This window comes from Porites lutea, chromosome 2 (genome assembly GCF_958299795.1).
Source record: "Porites lutea chromosome 2, jaPorLute2.1, whole genome shotgun sequence".
Taxonomy (NCBI): domain Eukaryota; kingdom Metazoa; phylum Cnidaria; class Anthozoa; order Scleractinia; family Poritidae; genus Porites; species Porites lutea.
This window is the reverse complement of record NC_133202.1, coordinates 43,668,203-43,689,540: the sequence shown is the minus strand read 5'-3', so window position 1 is coordinate 43,689,540 and position 21,338 is coordinate 43,668,203. Positions and strand designations below refer to the sequence as shown.

General features: G+C 39.0%; 2 protein-coding genes across 2 annotated transcripts; both read left to right on the top strand.

Moving 5' to 3' along the window:
* Positions 1 to 5,606: 5,606 nt before the first annotated feature.
* LOC140928703 (osmotic avoidance abnormal protein 3-like) lies at positions 5,607 to 15,044 on the top strand. The gene is made up of 6 exons (XM_073378483.1): positions 5,607 to 5,877; positions 8,531 to 9,430; positions 10,341 to 10,581; positions 11,077 to 11,414; positions 11,847 to 14,398; positions 14,553 to 15,044. The coding sequence occupies exons 2-5, from the start codon at positions 8,543 to 8,545 to the stop codon at positions 13,035 to 13,037; spliced, it is 2,658 nt and encodes an 885-aa protein (XP_073234584.1). The 5' UTR covers positions 5,607 to 5,877; positions 8,531 to 8,542; the 3' UTR covers positions 13,038 to 14,398; positions 14,553 to 15,044.
* A 1,725-nt stretch (positions 15,045 to 16,769) lies between these two features.
* Positions 16,770 to 19,392, top strand: LOC140928701 (BET1-like protein). The gene is made up of 4 exons (XM_073378481.1): positions 16,770 to 16,806; positions 17,218 to 17,309; positions 18,499 to 18,555; positions 19,151 to 19,392. The coding sequence occupies exons 1-4, from the start codon at positions 16,776 to 16,778 to the stop codon at positions 19,319 to 19,321; spliced, it is 351 nt and encodes a 116-aa protein (XP_073234582.1). The 5' UTR covers positions 16,770 to 16,775; the 3' UTR covers positions 19,322 to 19,392.
* The last annotated feature ends 1,946 nt before the right edge of the window (positions 19,393 to 21,338 follow it).

Genomic DNA, 21,338 nt, shown 5'->3' with positions numbered 1-21,338 from the left:
GTCGTCATTGTGTTCTTTGTGACATAACTCGAGACTTCCTATTTACTTGGTATGTAGTGCACCAGCTTTTTTGTGTGTGTACATTTGTAAGTCTTACAGAGATTTCAGTTTACCAGTTATACAAGGCCATTCAGTTGAGTTAAAATTGACTTGAAAACTGTTCTTACAATAAATACTACCACTGAAAGATCTGAACTCCTACACTTTGATAAACATGTTCTAAATTGAACTAAATGCAAAAATTAGAGCTGAAAATAAGTTTTATTTATTTTTTAGCCTCTGCATTTATTTATAGACTGATTTATAGTCAATACCGCCTTGACAACAGTAGAGGCCATTTTTTTCCTGAGTCTATTTAGGTCTTACTTGCTTTGTACCTGGAATCTCAATGTGATCTTGGACTTTATTAATAATATTAAACACTTGATTATCTTCTCCCCTAAGTTATAGGTTGTGATTGGGGGGGGGGGGGGGGGAGTGGGGAGGAGATTACAAGGAAAAGGGTTTGTCACACACATTGAAGACTAATAGAAGATTTACATGGGGATATAGATCTGATATAATGTCTTCAGTAAACCTAGGGTTCACGGATGGGACCTCGTTTACGAATGTAATCCCATTGCCAGGGAACAGCACCTTGGTCTGAATTAACATAGGCTTTCAAAGCCTCCCTGACATCCAAAGCATAATTGCGATATCTGGTTCCTCTCGCAGCAGGTAGGTTGCGAAGAGCACTGGAATCTTCATCAGCTGAAGTGATTCTGCGCCACTCTCCTGGCAGAATATTTCCTGAATCATCGAAGCTGTCATCGAAGCCAGCTGGACAGTAAGAAGCAGTGTCTGTCTGTCTCAGGTAGTTGTGTAAACAAATGGCTGCTTGTACAATTGTCTGGACAGTTTCAACTTTTGCTTGAATTGCTCTGCAAAAGATTCTCCATCTTGCAACAAGAATTCCAAAACAGTTCTCAATAACCCTTCTGGCTCTAGACAAACGATAATTAAATATGCTCTCTTCCTCTTTAATATTTTTCCCTGGATAGGGATGCAATAACCAGGGCTTAAGTGCAAAGATTTCATCACCTACCAGGTAAAAGGGGAGTTGAGGTAAGCGACATCCTGGAAGATGTTCTGGTTGGGGTAGTGACATGGATCCATCTTCAAAGGCCTTTCCCATTTCAGAGTTATTGAGCACACTACTGTCATTTGTACTACCGTATTGGCCAATGTCGACCAGGGTGAAATTGTAACTTGCATCACATACAGCCATTAACACAATGCTGAACCATCCCTTGTAATTAAAATACAAAGACCCGCTGTTTTTGGGACATTGCATTGCTATGTGTTTCCCATCAATTGCTCCAATACAGTGTGGCAGATGCCAAACGGATTCAAAGTCCCTTGAAATGTTCTTCCAGTCGGTGGCGGATTTTGGAGGGCTTACATATTTATCCTTTAATGCTTTCCAAATGGCGTTGAGTGTCTCTTGGATAATGTGACTCACCGTCGTTTTGCCAATTCTATACGAGAAGCTGATACTCTGCTGGTCATCACCGCTTGCTAAGTATCGAAGGGTTAAAGTCAGTCTTTCCGCAGCGCTGATGGCTTGTCTCATCTTTGTGTTGACTTTAGTTATCAAGGGTCCCACTAAGCTGAGCAAGTGTTCAAACCGTTCAGGCGTCATACGTATGTACCTAAAACGTAAGGAATTTACTGTAACTATATTCTCAAAATACATGCAACCATAGCAATTTTAAACAACGTTATATTGATGTACCTACGTTTAAGAAATTAAGCTTACATTGAACATTGAACAACACCTACCGAAAATAAAATTCACGATCTCCCAGTCGCAATTCCCTCACCAAGTTCGCATACTCTCCTTGTGCTGCTCGACGTTGATATATATCTCGAACCCAAAAACGCTTTCTCCTTCTTTTTAAATTTGTCCGGCGTCGTCGCCGACGCAAAATAATGACCAGAAGAGCCCACAGCAGTAGCTGCTCTTCTACGTCGGCCATGTTTTCTTTTCTGTATGGCGCGATTGGCGCCAAAATTTGTGCCACTCGGCGGGACTATGGCCGAGCATTGTGATTGGTTTATTCTACCGCTTCTGCTTCCGACTCCGACAATCTGGTTTTCACTAGATCATAAGCGGAACGTAAGCGACGGAGTCGTAAGCGGAATCGGAACGCTGTTTTCACTAGATCATAAGCTCTACGCTTCTGATTACGACTCCGACTCCGACTCCGTCGCTAGTGAAAACCAGCCTTAGGAGACCCATCTAAGTTCAGAAAGACAAAGAAAATTTCGTCGTTGCTGGTTTACGTCCTCTACAAACATCAAGTTAAGCGTTTTCACGTCGTAGTCGTTCAGTGAAGGCAAAGAAATGTACAAAAAAGCGTGATGCACGTGCAAAGTATTTGTTTAGCTAATTAAACCTATTTCTTTTTTGGCGTTCTCGTTGCCGTCGCCGTCGTCGAATCTTTTTAGGTCCCTACACGTCATCCTACTATCTGAGAGCCTGGAACGGGCTAGGCATGTCGTAGCGGAGTGGTTCTTTGATGGGAACCGAGCAAACAAGATTCAGGAATGCTTTCTTTCCCCAATAGTACCATTTATTTCTAGCTGTTAACTACGTTAGTATCTTCCGCATCCTCTGCCTGCGCGCTCATCCAAACACTTAAGACTGTTATCTCCCGTCCAGTTTCGGAATCGGATTTACGAGGGCGATTTATCGTGCGACTTATCGATCACCTTCCTGGGGCGGGAACACAACACCAACCCACTTACCAGACTAACGGCAACATGATAATCATAATAACCCCGACTAATCATCGGTTAACATCTTTTTCATTAGATTATTCTACAGTTACTAGCTTAACTTGTCTCTCGGCTGTCGCAAATGTTTAAATCTCTTAATGCTATCCTTTTCGATGATCTGCTATGCTTAGCACACGTCTCGGGTGCTTTTCGTATTGCATCACTTATCTCTTTTTCCTAGCCGAACAAGTTAATCTATTCTACAAGTTTTTTAAGTGGTTCAGATCTATATATGAAAACAAATTTAATTATAACAAGCTTGTCACTCGCAAGAAATACAGGAAGGATGCAATTGACAACTTAATTGAAAATCAGAAACTTTGATAACACTAGATGATATTTATCGATTATGAGAATAGATTTTTAACTACCACGCTACGTATGCTTTATCGAAGAAAAGACTGAGGAGATTAGAGCTTCGAACCGTTGCTGTGGATTAATTTCTTACTCCGGTTAGTCACCCTAAATCATTAATTTGTGATTTCAATTATGTCCATAAGACCCCATTTTTTGAATGTAAAGTGTTGCTTTGAGATACAATCAGATGAATCATGAATGACTATTTCTAAAAAAACAGTGAATTCAAGCTAATTCACAACATTTAATCCTTATCCTTACGACATGGATCCTATTTTTTTGTACTGAAATTAAATCTATCACACATGTTGACAGAAGAGGGTCATCGTTGAGTTTAAATACTACAAATGTAAAATAAAAATTGTTTAAAATTTAAAGAAAACTGGATGAGAAACTCAATGTAATTCCGGGAACTGATTTAAATATTTGAGTTAGTTTCCTTCATCTATTTAACGAGGCTAAATCTTCTCATGAGATCCTTTGTACGTCAAATTTTTATCTCTGAACCAGATATGGCTAAACGAGTTCTTCTTGTATGCGTGATGTTGGCGATTTCAGTGCAGATAAGTCAAACACAAGCAAGAAAAAGTCATCATATGGAAAAAATAGAAGAAATAGCCAGAGAGCGACGCCAGGAAAACGAGGAGAGAGAAGAAAGAAGGGAAATAAACTCCTATGGACCTTACGGCTGGAGAAGAAAGCGAAGTTTAAATGGTACGCATGCGTTGACTTCTAGTCCACATACCAAGGATACCACATTTCCTAGTTCCAAACATTCTCTCTTTTCAAAACGATGCTAAGTGCAAATTTTTCTTGTCAAAATGAGGCTTATTTGGCCTCAGAATAAAAAATCATTTTTATATCAGTAGCTTTTCACTTAGCCTCGCTGTGAAACAGAGGCTTCGGGGAACGCGGAAGCTAAGTATCTAATGCTTTTTAAATTATTTATATGACGTCAAACTCTTTTCCTCCACAGACGCAAGGCCAGATGTAAGCAGAGAAGACGCAAATAATTTTATTGGATACCAAATGTAATAAAAGATAACAAACCATGGTTTAATTCAAACCAATTATTGTTATGGTCGATTATCACTAACCCTGACTTTAAATCTTAATCCGGTTTCTTATTTCTTTTGCTCAAAAACATTTTTTCTGTCAATAAGTTATAGAGCCTCTAAACATCAAATTGGGCAAAAGAATTCGAAGAAATTTGCTGGCATAAAAGTGTATGTTCAGATTTACAGTCAAATTTCGCGCTGATCCTGAGGTATAAGCCTCAGAAAACAGCCAACATTTCGCGACGACACCACCAGTTGCCCCGAGAAATGTACTTTTGTGGTGCCTGGTGGTGGCGTCGCGAAGGCTAATCTTGGGTTTTCTTTAATCCGGCTTAACCTACCCGGCCCAAACCTCTTTTTTGTTACGAGAATGGAGGCGTAAGGGTTGGCGGTGATGGGGTTTTACTCTATTTTTGGTGCAGTTTTTTCGGAAATTTATATTTTAAGTTGTGGTATTGCGGTTTTACAATACCAAGCGGTTTTAATACGGTATTTAGAAATTTTCGGGTAATTTCAATTTCTGTGCGGTGTTTATACGTATTTCTGTGCGGTTTTGCGGTATTCGATCGTGCCCCCCTTACGCCCCCCATTTACGACGTTTCCGGGTTCTCTCTCCTCCGGTTTTTGTTGAGGGGAGTGGGTGTCACTGGTACACAGGCTATCAAACCTGTCTACATATAGCAACAAAAGTTGCGTGAATATTGACTTCTGATAGGATAAAATTACGCGGGAGTCACCCTATACAGCAGAAAATACGTCACTTGCTGCAAAACAAGTTTGCCTTGGGCTAGTAAAACGCGCAACATGTACAGATTTTGTCGGAAAAAGTAGAACTTTTCCGCAACAACCTGATTTGCCACATGAGAGGTTTGATTCGTGGTAGATATAAAATTAAAAAGCGCAATAACGCTATTCAATTCGTTTGGCAGCATGGTGTGCAAAACAAGTTGCGCGTTTTTTGTTGCCTGTTTGCCGTACCTAGGGGGCGCGCTCTTGTTTACATGTACTGATTTCAGTTACTTCCTCCCCCTGAACTCTCACCGTTGTACTGAAAGATAACCAGAAGGGACGCAGGCCTTATTGTAAGGTTCACTTTGATGCTGCCTTGCCTATAGAACTCGATATAGCTTTAGAAAATACACAAACAAATAAACAAACAACATAATTGTGATTTTGTTGTTGCTGCTGTTTTTTTGTGCTCACAATTCAAGAGTGCGAAAAGCCTACGCGCTTTTGTTCGAGCCAGATTCCCGGGAATGGTTGTCATGGTAGCATTTGATACAAGCCGGCTCCAAATAAGGGTAAAAACGTCATCATTAAGGAAGATGGCGGTCGAAGAAGAAGAAACCTGAACTTCTTCCCATTTTGTTTCCTTAATTGTCAGATTTAAACTTCGTATGACAAAGGATACACCGTTTTCAACAGGAGTAAAATCTTACCAGTGATCATTCTAACAATCTTTAGGTTATTTTGTCGTAAAAAGCGCGTGTACAAACAGAGATGATTTCGCAAGATTTGACCGGCTCACCAAACTTTATACCATGAACGAGAAGTTCTTTAATTTTCATCCGTATCTTGCATTGTATAAACAGCGAAAATAAGCATTCAGAGATAGAGAAGACATTGTCACTTGGTCAGCAAGGTAAGAAAACCGCATTTCTTCTCAGAGGCCTGACCGGCCACAATGAATTTACATTGTACTCTTGCTTAGTTACTTAATAATAAGCCCCGGCCACAAAAAGCTTAATTTTACCTCCTTTAGCTGCTTCCATTTTTTTTTAATTTTAGGTTTTTCCTTCGTGCAGCAATTACTAATACCAGGTAAAATGGCTCTAGAGTTAAAATTTGAGGAATAAATCCATTTAAAAATTACTTAGAAATTTTGATGGGACGTCTTAGCAACAATACTTTTAAGTAAATTTACTGACTTTACCTCTGGAATGTTATTTCCCGAGTTAAGACTTAAAAGTCTCTGTTGGCAAATAGAAATTATATGCTTAAGCAGGTGTGGCAGCTACAAACAAAAGAAGTGCAACAGATGAGGTTAATCTTGTATTTCGCTGAGTGCCAATCTCTAACAATGCAAACCTGTGGATGTCCCAACATCAGTCCATTCCATGCCCAAAATGCCAGATGGAACCACTCCTCCAAATCAGCCACTTTCCACTTCTTCTTTAGAATATACATAACAATCTGAGGCACTTTTATCATGGTTTTTAGTTGGTTGTAAGCCTTAATCCATCCAGTCCAACCTCACTAGCCTCACAAGAATCTTAATATGAATAAGGTAGAGTTTCAAGAAAGAGGAAGAAGAATCTTCTTTATTCCTCATAATGGCAAAAAAGGCATGTGTAACCAGGCTTGGTTGAAAGGTGCATAAGAAAGTTACTTGAATGATATAATGATTTTTTTGGTTTTGATAAAATTACTTCCTTACTGAGATATTGATTATTGTTCTTTATATAGGATTTTGTTCTCCTTACTGGTAGCTTCCCCCGCAGGTGTCCTTTTGGCTCATCACACAATTGTCCCCAACGAGTGGTAGGGATGCGTGACAAACCTCTAACAACATTTGCATGGGAGGCTACCTTACTGGAGTCTTATAGGAGATAATATATTCTCAATAATGGTACACTTGGCTAAATCTGTGAGAGTTTCTCTGTTAGATGTGTTAATGCGATCACCAGTATGTTTACACCTTGTTAGTCTCCTGAGAAGCCATTTGTGGGATCGTCACACAATGCTCCTCCCCTCAACATTTAGGAGCATTGAGTGATGACCCTGGTTTCACAACCGGGGAGGGTACTTCAGGAATTTCTGGGTGGGGATGTGCCGCTGGGACCCTGGAACCCTTAACCTATATCAGAGCTAGTTCAGCTGAATTTTGCGACCCAATACTAGAGTAAACTCCCCTAATCCCCCCTATCCTACCACAATCCCTAGTCTAGATAAAATCTTCAACCAACTGATCAGTTTCCTGAAAAATAATACCCTATTCTAGACCCAAATGCTCTGATTCATATACCGTATCCTAGAGTAAACTGCTTGAAAACCATACCCTTCACAGCGGCACATACCAGTATAGCCCATATATGGCAGTACCCCCCCCCCCCTCCGGGGTTTCGCACTAGTGTCATGTTCTTGTCATTCAGAGGTGTTGTTAGATCCTCTTCTTGTGTTTGTGTTTACTACCCTGTTTGGACAACCCAGTTGAGTGATATCAGTTGGTTTTTTTTTGTTTACTATGAGTACGAACATTTGTAGCTGTGTCTAGAATAGTGCAGTGGAGAAACACAAACTCTTCCAAAGTGTAATAATATTTGTAGAAGGGACAGGGATAAGGGGATTAGAGTCATTCTCTGCTTATATGAAACTATACCAACAGCAACATTATTAATTTGTTGTTCTTTGTACTTAAGCAGCTCATGGTGACCTTGAAAAGAATACCCATGTTTTAATTACACAAATTATGAACAACAGTTAAAACACTAACAAAAGAAAAAACGTAACACCTGCTTATATTTGAAATTATTGTTATGAAATAACTTGATTGGATCTGCCTAGTTTTGCTCTCAGATTTGGACCCGTGAGATTACAGTATAGTTTTCTGCTAAATGAATACTCTTGACAGTTGGGATAAACATGCACCGTAGATAAATGTCACAGATATTCTTCTCAACTTGAGATAGTAGTCTGATAACTCTCAAAAGTCTTAGTGAAAAAGGTTTCATTTTTTGCTTTTATTTTGGTATACAATTTTAATCATAACCACAACATGGTATTGTTGAGAAACTCGAAAGCTCAGCATGAAAAAATAAATCCTGAGTTTATTTTTTAGAACTTTTTTGTTTTGAACTGTAGTTATATATGTATAACATATTTTTAGTTGACATATTAAATTTGGTGTACTTTTTAAGTAGATTCGTCTTCACTGATGTTTTGTGTTTGTTATGGCAACCATGAAATGGTGTAAATAATAAATTGAAAGTGCAAGTATTTTTTAATCTACTTGAAATAAATCAACTTATAATGCATTTAAATTGTAATTCTTTACACGGTGAAAAATGGCTGTTCTTTATTTTTTGCATTATCCTCAACTATATGTAAGGTGTGGAAATGATCCCGCTGTGCTGTTGTGTGTATAATTTTTAAAGGCTTGACTGTGCTACAGTGAATATTTAAGTGTTGAGATTTTCATTGTTCATTTATTAAAATTGTGGAGATTTGAGAAAATTTGAACTGTTTGCAGTTTGATTTAATCAGATTTTAATTCATAATGCTTTATTTTTCATTAGCCCTAGATCAACATGGCTGAAGCAGTTAAAGTTATCGTACGTTGTAGACCTCTCAACCGGCGTGAAAAGGACCTCAACTGTGAAGTTGTGGTACAAATGGACTCATCCACTGGACAATGCGGATTATCCAAACCCGGTGAGAAATCACAGCCTCCCAAAACATTCACATTCGATGGTGCATATTACATGGACTCTACAACTGAAACTATCTATAATGAAATCTGTTTCCCATTGGTTGATGGTGTATTGGAAGGTTATAATGGTACTGTATTTGCATATGGCCAGACAGGTTGTGGAAAGTCATTTAGTATGCAAGGAATCACTGATCCACCAACACAGAGAGGTGTAATCCCGCGTGCATTTGAACATATATTTGATGCAATTCAAGTTGCTGAGAATGCAAAGTTCTTGGTGCATGCATCTTACTTGGAAATTTATAATGAGGAAATAAGGGATCTCCTGGGGAAGGATCATAAACACAAGTTAGAGCTAAAGGAACATCCCGAGAGAGGAGTCTACGTTAAGGACCTGACAATGCACCCTGTACACAGCGTAGTCGAGATGGAGAAAGTCATGGATCTGGGAGGTAAAAACCGATCGGTGGGTGCCACACTCATGAATGCTGATTCGTCAAGATCCCATTCAATATTCACTATCAATATCGAAATCATGGAGGCAGGTAATGAGAGTGGCGAGCATATCAGAGCAGGGAAGCTTAACCTAGTGGACTTGGCAGGAAGTGAAAGGCAGGCAAAAACAGGTGCTACTGGTGATCGACTCAAAGAAGCCACAAAAATTAATCTGTCACTTTCTGCCTTGGGAAATGTTATATCGGCACTAGTTGATGGAAAGTCAAGTCACATCCCTTACCGTGATTCCAAGTTAACCAGACTGCTTCAGGTAAATACATATAGTCACTGTATAGGCATTGAAAATTTGCTAATTCATCTATTTAAGTGACTAAGCTGGCAGTATTTTCGTTGAAGTGTATAAGAGGAGCACCAGACTAAGGTGGATGCCTAAGCAGTGGTGGACTTGAAAAGTACTCTAGCAACAAAACCTGACACCCTTCTGGTTCTTTTGGTCACAGTTATGTCAATCTTTTCCTTGGTAGTTAATGAATGCATGCTATTGGAATGTGCAAGGTGAAAGATAAAACATTAATAATGGAGCCCTAATTCCATGAATGCTCGTAACCTTGGTAATCAAACTTGAATATTCTAGTCTCAGATTTTAGTCTTGTAGCTTTTGACTGTATTGCACAGTCTTCATCAGCAATAAATGCTCAGTATTGTCACAGGAATTAGTCACGTGATAATAAATAATTATTAAAAATTGCAGAAAATTGCGGGAAGCAACCCCTCATCTCTGATCTCTCATCTCTTCTTGCTGATGAAGACTGTGCGATGCAGTTAAAAGCTACAAGATGAAAATCCTAGACTTTGAGACTAGAATATTAATTTTTTCGATGGCTGTCCAGACTAGCAGAGTGTCCAATGGCCCCAGGTGACTTACTTAATTCAGCCTTTGCTGAGATGACTAGGAAATCAAAGTTTTTGCAATGATTGCAAAAACTTAGATGTTTTATATAATTTGTGATACTGAGCACCCCTGCAATGGTTGATATCACAATTAACTTTTAATTTGAGTAGATCAGGCATGGCTATGCAAGCGTGTTGTTTCCCAAGACAAGAAACCCTCCTTAACCTGTTTAGAGTGGGTGGGAGTTCAAGGTGCGTTGTAATCTCTCGCAGGGTGGGTAGCCTGTGCATTACCTACTTACTATGTACCTATTGACAAATTTTTCTAGGATTCCTTGGGTGGCAACACAAAGACACTGATGGTTGCGTGTCTGAGTCCAGCAGACAACAACTATGACGAGACGCTGAGTACACTGCGGTATGCAAATCGTGCAAAAAACATCAAGAACAAACCCAAGATTAATGAAGATCCAAAAGATGCACTGTTGAGGCAGTATCAAGAGGAGATTCAGAAATTAAAAGCTATGTTGATGGGGCAGATGGAAATTCCAGCTGATTTAACGACATCAGGTATAAAAATCACCTGTATTGTAATGTAATTTTCTTATGATATGTAGTGTAATTTGTGTACCTATGAAACAGACTGGAGCTTTGAAGAACTATTTTGAAAGTAGACTTTGAATTTGAATTCAGAAGTGTTTATAATTTTTAAGAGGAAGGGAAAACAGGACTCAATAACCAACTCACATAAGTATGACATTGATGGTGGCAATTGAACCCAGACCACCTTGGTGGGAAGCAATGCCTCTAACCACTGTGCCAGTGGTTCTTGCTCCCCTGGTTCAGAACAAGAACCAGTACGAGTTTCTATTGTTGAACCTCACAAGTAATGTTTAGTATAGATATTTTAACTTAAATTTTGCCCCTTGCACATTGCACTGCCTTCATTTGATTTAAAATTAACAGCTATCTTATGGAAAGGAAATGAAAAATATGTCGCAGTAGCTGTGGCTGCAGTGCTTAGTATGTAGAACTTGATAGCTTATCGCGTGATTATGACCACAGGGGGGCCATCTGCTGTCACAGTTCATCCGCAACCAGCACATATTCAGGCAACCCACTCTCAGGATCACTCAACAATTGTTGCCATGGAAACTGATAAGCTAAGGAAGGAGTATGAATCGAAGCTGGCAGAAATGAAAGAGTCTTATGAAGCAGAACTGATGTCAAAACAGAAACTGCAGGAACAGATGGAACGGTTGAAGAATGACTATAACAAGAAAGTTCATAATGTTGAGGAGCAGTATGCTGGTGGCAGCGGTGGCGGTGACTCTGTGGGAGTGGGGTTAGGTGCAGTGCCTGCAGACAGTGCGATCAGCATGATTGCCTTGGCTAATGATGCGGTAAGTTTGAAAAAGGTCATCCAAAACACATTTATAGCTTTACTGCATTAGCAGTTATTGGTGACAAACTATCTCGTTATTTTAGGTTACACTTTCTATCTCTGTAAACGAAAAACGAGGCATGTGCCGAATGCCATATTTCTGTTAATTCTTGCGAGCAAAGTGGACAAGTGTTTGTTTGGTTCACTGGGAGCCATTTCCAGTCTCTAAGTTCACATACGATCCAACCTTTCTTTAAATGCCTAGACTGTTCCAGGCTCTCTGATAGTGGGGAAGACGCGGACTCGACTATCTCGGAACCTGCGTTTGTAGTGACAGACGATAGCTTGCGAACAAGAGGAGCATAAGGCTGCCTTGTTTTGGGTTTTCGGTAATAAAAATTTGCGTTTCTATTTTTCTTTGCGTTGATTTTTTTCCATTTCATTTCAGCAGGATCAGAAGACATCGCATCTTTCTGGTTCAAACGCGGCGCTTAACGCGATCACAGGGCCGTTACAAGCGTTGCAAGATTCAGGCAAAGAACAGAGTGTATTACAGACAGTACAGGATAAAGCAAAGAAAGGTGTACAGGACATAAAGAACCTCGTGCCTGGCTTAGAAGATCTGCGTTTCTTAAGTCAAGGTCTTCCCACTGATGCTTTGGTGAAACGTCTGCAAGAACTGCAGGAAAATTTTGTGGGTGGAGAGAAAAAAAATGATCAGAAATTGAAAGAAAAGAGGAAAGCGAAGAAAACTTATGCTTTGACGCAAAGAGAGAAGCTAGCGAAGGCAGCACGGAAAATGGAAGACGATGGAATTATGGTCAAGGTTTATGACAATTTACAAGACGAAATCAAGGTGAAGAGTAAGAAGATTGATCAGATGGAAGGACAGTTGAAATCTGCGCAATCTGAGATTGATGACCTTCAAATTGAATTTGAGCGCGATCGGGAAGATTACTTGGAAACAATTCGTAAGCAAGAGCAAATGATCAAACTTCAGCAGCAGATCATGGATAAGATTCAGCCGTGCATTCGGCGGGACTGTAATTATTATAACATTGACAAGATTCGTTCAGAGAGCAGCTGGGACGAAGACTCCGGCAAATGGAACATCCCGGAGTTAGTTGTTACAAAAACAACACTTCCTACCCCTGGGATTATGCCGGGTGCAAACTCCCGGGGACCCAAATCACCCGGTATCAACAGACCCCAGATTAACAACCAGGGACAGGCCATCAATGGGCACTTAGGTGGGTACCCTGAGGAGCCAACTGAGGATCGCTTCCTTCAACATTTGTCCAGAAGCTCGAATGAAGATTACGTGTCGAGCTATTTTAAGCCGAAACGAGCGGATAGGCTGTTGGCTGAGAACACAAGAATAGACAGATATGATAGACGAGAGTCTTCCTCTCCCTCAGGAGGATCACGCGCTTCGCTTGGTTTCCCTTCCAACGGGGCTTCGACTGGGGGACTTAACAATAATGGACCTGCCCCTGGGAATGTGGGAAGTATGGGGAATTTGGCCGGCATGCCTCCTATGGGAAGACCAGTTAGGCTGGAATCCCTTCAAATGCCGGGAGAAAAAGAGAAGAAGAGAAAGAAGCATAAAAATTTAGAGGATAAAAGAAAAGATGAGTGGTAATCAGAAATCCCCAAATATTCTTTTCTTCCGTAGTCAAGTTAAGAAAGATCTAAAGTTATTTTGTACGTACAAAAAGCGTAGAGTCATATTACCACTTTAATGGAAGCTGTTACTGTGCTTTCTCGTGGTAAATTTATCGATTTATTTCTCTGAAAATGGGCAAATCTCTTGGGCTTATAATTAACTAATTATGATACGTTTGGTAGTTATTTTAAGACTTGGCTGCTTAGTTAGAATTTACACTTAGTGTATACGAAGAACTAGTCCTTCAGACTGGTTCACCCTTTCCTCATGAGAAGAAGCCCAATGCTGTAACCGGCCTTTTTAAAGGGTTGTGTTAGAAATTGCTAAATAGTCAAGGGACGCTTACAAACTATACCGTTAGGAAACCTCACAGTCCTCCTTGCGGAGAGTAAGGCTCTAACGGACTAACTCGAAATAGTTTTTACATCTCTTCCCGGGACTAATGTACCGTATATGTTGTGGTTCTATTTTGTCCATAGCCTGATCGTCAGGCTTTTCTATAGAGAAGGGGAAGAGAGAACGATACCGGAAGAAAGATTCCCTCCCTCTTCCTCTCTTAAAATTCTCCTCTTACTAATCCCTAAGGAGGGCCCGATACTCAGGCTATTTTATTCTTGGTGTATTCTTTCCTTTGTATTTATTTATGATAATGTTTGATAAAGAGTGAATTGATACGTGAGATGAATTTTAAATACTACAGGAAATTTGCACCTATACAATTAACGATTGAAAGATAGAACCACAACCTTCATAATGTATGAAATGTATATATGTGAAAATTCAATGGCATGAAATTCTGGTGATTCTACGCGCGATGTGGCTTGCACGTTTGTGTAGTTTATTTTTTTTGTCAATAGGTTATAACAGTTTTAGTTATTGGAGAAAAACAACTGTTGTAGTTAGTTAATGTAGATAGAGGAGCTCCATGTAGTTTATTTGTGAGTGTACGCAAGTAACAACTGTTTACATAAAAGATAAGGGGGTATTGTTGCTTTTTCTCTTCTCCACTTTTCTTACTTGTGATCTGTGCTAACGGCCGTCCTCGTATGAGCATTGCTTAGTAGGATTGGCTTTTACTCTCGCGCGATATTTGTGAAGGTCCAGAAAAATGTCCACGGAACATTGGTATTTTCAAGGATGTGAGAAAATGTCTATAAATTTTCTTTGTTCACTGCTGCCCCTGTATTCTTAAGAGTTTTTCGAATTTCAACCTCGTTCGCGAAAAATAACTTTAGAAACGAAGACATCATTCTGGGTGCTAGTTTGAATTTGTTGAGGCGTGCATTCTTTTTCACCGGCAAGTGAACTGCCTGTTTAGACCGCGAGCAGTCGTAAAGGTAGCCTGCGCAGCAGGCGTCGAAAGGGGTAGGGGATAGGGAAAAAGGGAGGGGGTAGGGAAGAGAGGGGAAGGGACCCTTTCCCCTCTTTCGTGTTTTTCTCCCTCCCCCTCTCCCTTCCCTTTTTGCGCCTGCCACGCAGGCTATCGTAAAGGCGGCTCGCCTTCTCGTAAGTTAGTTTCGCGCACTATATTGTTTCAAGAGACTGCTTGTGGTCTAAAGCCTGCTTGACCAGATTTCGCTTTCAGCTCACGCAAAAGATATCTGAGGACGGGTTTTCATACTGTGTACTTGTTTTCAGCCGTTACCATTTGCTGTCCTGAAAATGTATGAGTATAAATGATGAAGTTTCTGTTCATGTCGAGTTTAAATACATCGATTTTCAGTAGTGAAGCGTACTTCAAGCACATAATGAAAGCTCAAAAACGCAAGAGAAAAAGAGGAGTGATATTGCAAACAGGGTGTTTTTAATCTTGCAGTTGTACAGACACAAATATGATCAAGAGTTGTAACTTCTCTATTTTAAATGTATATTTATAATTTATGTCGTATTTAATTCCCATACGTGGGGCGAAAAAGAACAGACTCGGATACAGTAAAAAGTTTCTGTAGGTGTTCTCCTTGCCTAGTGTAAAATGCATGTAGCGTTGTAGCTTGGAAGTTGCCAAAGAAAATGTACATGTATGTACTGGCTCTTTTTGTTTTTCCTTATGTAAGAGACGATCTACTTTTTGAATAATCTCCCTGTTGCATTGATCGTTGACATTACAAATTTGAGTTTTCACGGCGTTTTCACGGAACGGTATTTGTTTAAATACTTTCTAGAGCACGTGGAAACCCCACTGTGTCCCGCGGGGGGGGGGGGGGGGGGGAGTACTCAACAAATTTTTATACGAGGAGGCTACGCCCCGAGGCCCAACCCCTTACCCTTTCAGACACCATTTTTTACGCGAAAGGTACCCCTTTCACATACCTTGTTTAGAACTTTGCAACCCTTTTAACTGATGGAAAATTCACTGTCATTTAAATAGGAATCAGTCACAAAAATGGAACGTTTTCTCGACTTTCTAAAGCCATAAAATTCATCTGTTAGCCCTTTTGGCCCTTTCACAGGCCCAAATGACAGATTTCCGCTACCCTTTTGTATACTTTAACTTGTGAATGAAATCCCTACCCTTTCATATACCTTAAGCCTGAAAAAGGCAACAACCCCTTATTCTTTTGTATACCCCTTTCGCACGCGGCCTAATTTAGAACTTTTCATCCCTTTTTACTGCTGTATACAGCTATTTCGAGAAAGGTTGTCGGAAAAAGTGCACGCGACAATCCCGAAAGGCATTGTGGGTGGTTTTGAGTTCACTGTTCTTCAAAGAAATTTGAAAGAATTGGCACGAAAGGCCGTGAAAATGTGTTTTTGAGTGTTAAAGGAAAGCAACAAAAGTAGGTTCGACAGCTAAAGTCGTCAGAAACAGTGTATCGATCATATCCCATATTACCTTTCGGGATTGTCGCGTGCACATTTTTCTGACAACTTTTCTCGAAATAGCTGTATGCACTGTCTTTCACGAAACCAGGAAATTTTGTCGACTTTGTATTAACAGCCATAAAATCCTTCTGTTAGCCCTCTTGGCTTTTTACAGACCCAGGAGCCGATTAGTCGGCTCCTGACAGACCGGAATGACGGATTTCTACGACTATTTTATAAACAAACTAGTAATGAAGTTCATTTCCTCGTGTAACATAGGTGATTCATTTTTGTTAGCTAGTGAAAGTGATGTCAGTAAATAACTTTAGTTATTTTTTTGTAAATTTGATCACGTGCGTTTGGACCTTCTAGATTTATCACTCGTAGTCTGATCACGCGTTTTTTAACCATCTTTCACGTGTAACTTACGCAAAACATCCATACCGATCGATGGAAAGCGTTTTGACCTTCGATGATCGATCGTTGTCGCCCGCACTCCGCAACTGATGGTTAGTAAATACTGTCAAATGTTACGGTCATGCAAATAAAGCGATTTACTGCTACTACTACAAATCCTTACCCTTTCATGTACCTGAGGGCTAAACGGGTACTCTTTTCGGGCCGAGTTTCCCCGTATAGGCCATTACAGGGTGTCAGAAGGGCGTACCCTCCCCCCGTGCCTATAACATATGAAAAAGGAAAACTAAACTTCATATGGGCTCCTCTGGCGTGGGGCTTACGGTTGTAAGTTCCCTCTTAATGTTTTTTTTCTTCTCATTTTGACGGGTGGGGGTGCGCTGTAAAGTTACACCGTACCCCGAAACCCTAAGTCGACGGGGCTCTGGGTACGAGAGTCGACGGGCTCTGGGACGAGAACTGTGTCAGCGGTTTTCAAAAGATACAAAAACAAATATGGCGAACAGAGGTGGAAATAGTCATCGAGGTATGTAAACCACGAGTAGAGTATTAAAGTATGGGAAACACCCATAGCTCTGTCCATCCAATTCAAGATAGCCACCTACAAAAAGTTTGGCTTATCAAATCAAAAGATGCTGACTTGAAATAATAAGGCTTTCTCACACAGTTTGAAAAAGTTGTGACGTGGAATTATTTCGTACAATCAGCTAGCACTTCCGATCCCTTGTTGAGATTTTAATAGCTGTAGTCCGTTTATAAGCTTACACTGTGCCCTTTGTATTTTTGTCTGTTTCTTTATTTTTTTTGTAAGCTAGCACGAAGAGTTCAGGATCTGTGGTTTTTCGGAGAAGAGTTTTTAAAGTAATAATCAGAAACAGTTAAGTTAAGCTTACAAGTTGAAACCGATTGATAATTTAGCTTAAATATCATACATCAGGGGCCAGGAGCACTACAACTGATGAAATGTTAGAAACAGAAAATAACCGAATGGTGGACGACTTAGCTGCCAAAGTTTCTCGTTTGAAAGGAGTAAGTCAGGGAATTTATTTTGTGTTTGCATAGGTTAAGAACCGTGCATTGAATAAACTAATTAATATGTTGTTAAACCTATAAGGAGTATAGAGTCTGAGAGGGAAAACGTCTTAGAAATGACAATATATATATATTCCACATTTCTTGTCATTGCTGGAGTTTTTTTAATCATGGCCTCCATTTTCTAAAGAACAATAGATTTGTGACGTCATGACTGTGTTAACATAATGAGATAATCTGGACTGCAGAAGTGGAGCAAATTGATATGTGCTGTTGTATGCAACTGCAATAAAAATAAAATGGCTAAGAGACTGATACAGGGCTGTTAACCCCCCCACGCCATCAAATATTGAGAATTGATAGGGAAGGAATAATAGATGACGTCATATTGCACATCAAATGACGTCATTTGTTCCAAAATGCTCATTGATTCGGATCAACGTGTATAGAACATAAACAGTTCATATTTAGCCACATTGTTGCTTAAATTACAGTGGCATGCCAGAATTTATGAGGAAACATTCCATGTTGACAGTAGCTCAAACAATGCAAAATATTTGACATCTTATGGTCGGAAAGTCGAGTCTACAAGAAATAGCAACTTTGGTGATTATCCAGGAGATTTCAGATTCTAATCTGGAGACCAGGAGATACGGTCCAAAACCTGGAGTCTCCTGGATTATGTGCGAGAGTTGACAGCACTGTGATACTACAGTCATGACAGCTTGATGTATCAGTATGTACATAACCATCAATTGTTTTGTTTCCTAAAAAGTTTTGTTCTAGCTCTGTACTTTCTTATAGTTTTCATAACAATATTTCTAGTTTATGCACAGGTGTGATATCCCTGTACATCATATATCACTCGAAAAACTCATTAATAATTCATATGACTTATGAAAAACAAAAGAAATTACAGTTGTTTTCAATCTCTGTATCTGGTAAAGACACAGTTAAACTTTGCATCCAATTTTTTAGACCAAAATAACCCCAAATCTAAATATTAGTGCAAGAATGAGTTGATCTATATGGGAGTTTTAAGCCATTCATAGAACGTCAGTTGTGTATCATCAGGTTTAAAAACTTGAGGTGAACTCACTCTTCCCCTCAAGTTTTTAAACCTGATAATACATTCTTGCTCATTCTTTAAACAGTGCATCATTTTTTCTTTATTACTTCTTATTAGATTGCCATTGACATTGAGAACGAAACCAAGCAACAAAATAAATACTTGGATGGAATGGTAAGGCAGTCAAGCCAGTCTGTAATAAATTACCAAAGCCAGGGAAAGGGGTACAATTTACTTCATGCCATTGGCTAATTTTCATAAATTTCAAGAAAATGAGTGATGTAAGTTTTTGTAAGAGAGTGATGGAATCCTCAAATTCTTGTTCACCTCGAGCTGTACTGGACTTGATCATGTGATGAATTCTAGATCCCAACCAATAATGGCCCAAATTCCAAAACATGGGTTGAGGCAAAATATATTTTCAAGATTAAATATATATAGGTATATATTTTTAGAGTTTGTATACATTTAAGGCTTAAGGGTCTTTTTTACTGATTGAATGCCCTTTTGTATTGGGGAACTGTAATATTATTGTGAAAAGATGTTATCATCTCATATCTTGTCATGAGCGTGGGACAAAGAAAAAATCTGAGTCACTGACAGAGATTGAACAGAACATTCTGCCCACCAGTGGAATGCTCTAAAGAAAGACTCATGGGAAGCTTAGGCCATAATATATATATTTACAAAGTTCATGTAATATTATTATTATTTTATAATGGCTGATAAAAGTATTAACTTAAAGTTTATGTTTTGAATGTTTTTATAGGGAGATGAATTTAGTAGCTCTTCAAGCCTGTTGGGAGGCAGTGCCGCACGGCTATCAACAATGATTTCTTCTGGACGATCAAACCGGAAATTAATGTGTTACATGATAGCTGCACTTGTGGGAATCTTCTTTTTCGGTTACTATGCTCTTAGTAGAGTCATTATCAAATAGTCAGAAGAATCAGAGATTTTACCTGAATTAACTTAAAACACTTATTTATTACACAAGAAAAAGGTAGCCTATTTAGTAAGTGTTTTTGATCCAGTTATTGTGTGAAAGTTGGATCAACGTTCTTGACAAACTCATGTGGAAACACTTACTGTGCAGGCTAAGGAAAAGGATACAAGTGTACATGTATGCAGTACATTATCATAACAATATCCTTGTTTCTGCAAGATGACTTTGTGTCCATCATATTTCAAGAGATACAGTGGATGAACTGAAAGTCATATACTTTTTTAGTTTACATGCATAGTAGCTTGTTTTAAAAAGTTATCGCAATCTGACCCTGGAAGCAACAGCTTATATTGGTATTTCATTGAGATGCTGACTGGGACCATTATTTGAAAATCTGAAAATTTGCAGTGAAAAGTTCAAGTCTCCAATTTCGAGTTGGAAAGAAACAAACAAGAATTAGTTACAAGAAAAGTTTAGTAGATTTTAAAGTTGGATCTAGAACCATGATTCTCTAAATAAATTCATTTGCCATCACTTAATAATGAAGTGTAATTAACAATTATACCATGCATGTTTGAAAAGTGCTGCTGCCTAGTAGTGAAGTGGCATAATAAGAAATGTAAGAAAACATTGGATTTTTTGCAATTTTTTTATTTAGCAATAGGCTACATAACTGCTGTATTAAGAGTGAAAGAGTTAAGATATAAATAGTAAGTAATGTTGGGCCTCTTCAAGGCCAACAGAGGTTGATTGATGTTGTGGTGGGATACATGGGTAGGTGGTCTTAGTTTACTTTGCAGGGCCAGGTTGTTCAAAGCTGGGTTAAGATAACCCAGGGTTAGTGTGAAATTTGAATTTAGATATGAAAGATTCAGTTTTAAAATTCTTTTTGTCTACAATTTGATGATTGGACGTTCTTTAAAGAATAGCCAAGAGAAAATTGTCCAAGAAAATGCTTTTGATGAAAAAAAGAAAAAAAAAGAGAGAGACCAGGGTTAAAATTTAACCCTGGGTTAGCTCTAATCGGCCCTCAAACAACTGGCCCCAGAGCTGTAGAGGTGTCATGATGTGGTCATATATATAGAAGCATTTTGGTAATTATTAACATTTATTGACATTCATCTCTATCACTCAAAATTATTGTATGACAAGAGTTAGTAGTCCCTGTAACATTTCCTTATACTTGACATGATGCCTTTTGCTCTCCAAGGGAATGTTACAGTACTAGTGGATGGCCAGCTCGACATAATTTATAGATTGTTCGATACAAACCAGAATTAGTTTCAGGAAAAATTATGTCATCAGCTAGCCAATTAAGATATAAATTTCTATATATTAAAAATAAATAAAGTGAGATAAATATACTTAATATACAGTCGACTCCTGGTAACTCTAACCCTCTAGAACTTGAACCTCCTGCTAACTCAAAGCAATTTTCATTTCCTCTCAGATAGTTTTCTATATAATTTTTCCCTCGATAAGTAGAACTCCCAATAACTTGAACTTTTTCCTCTTTCCCTTGAGGGTTCGAATTATTGGTAGTAGACTGTATACAGTACGGTTGAGTTAATTCATAATTAATGATATGATACCTAAGATTACTGCAGCACTGAATTGACCATTACTGGCACTTAGGCTATGATCATGGGCTATTACATTTTTGGTTCTGAAACGGTTAATCTTTCAAACTATTTGTTCATTCTATTCAAACAAGTTTTCCAGACCTCCAAAAAAGCTTGGAAATAAAATCTAGAAAAATAGAATATATATTTTTTCAGAACACAAGTGCATACAGGGTCCATGCAGCTCCTACCTTTAGACCCAAAGGACTTTAATAGTAATTGGCAGTGGCACTGTGCAAGAATTCTGGCATGTGTACTTTAAAAAATAGGGTGTTTACATTAATGTAATGTACTTGGGCACTATGCCTGGACACCAAGATAGCCTTCAGGCTTCGTACAGTCTTTAAAATTTTAGGGGAAGTCCTTAAAAAAATCCTTGAATGTCATTT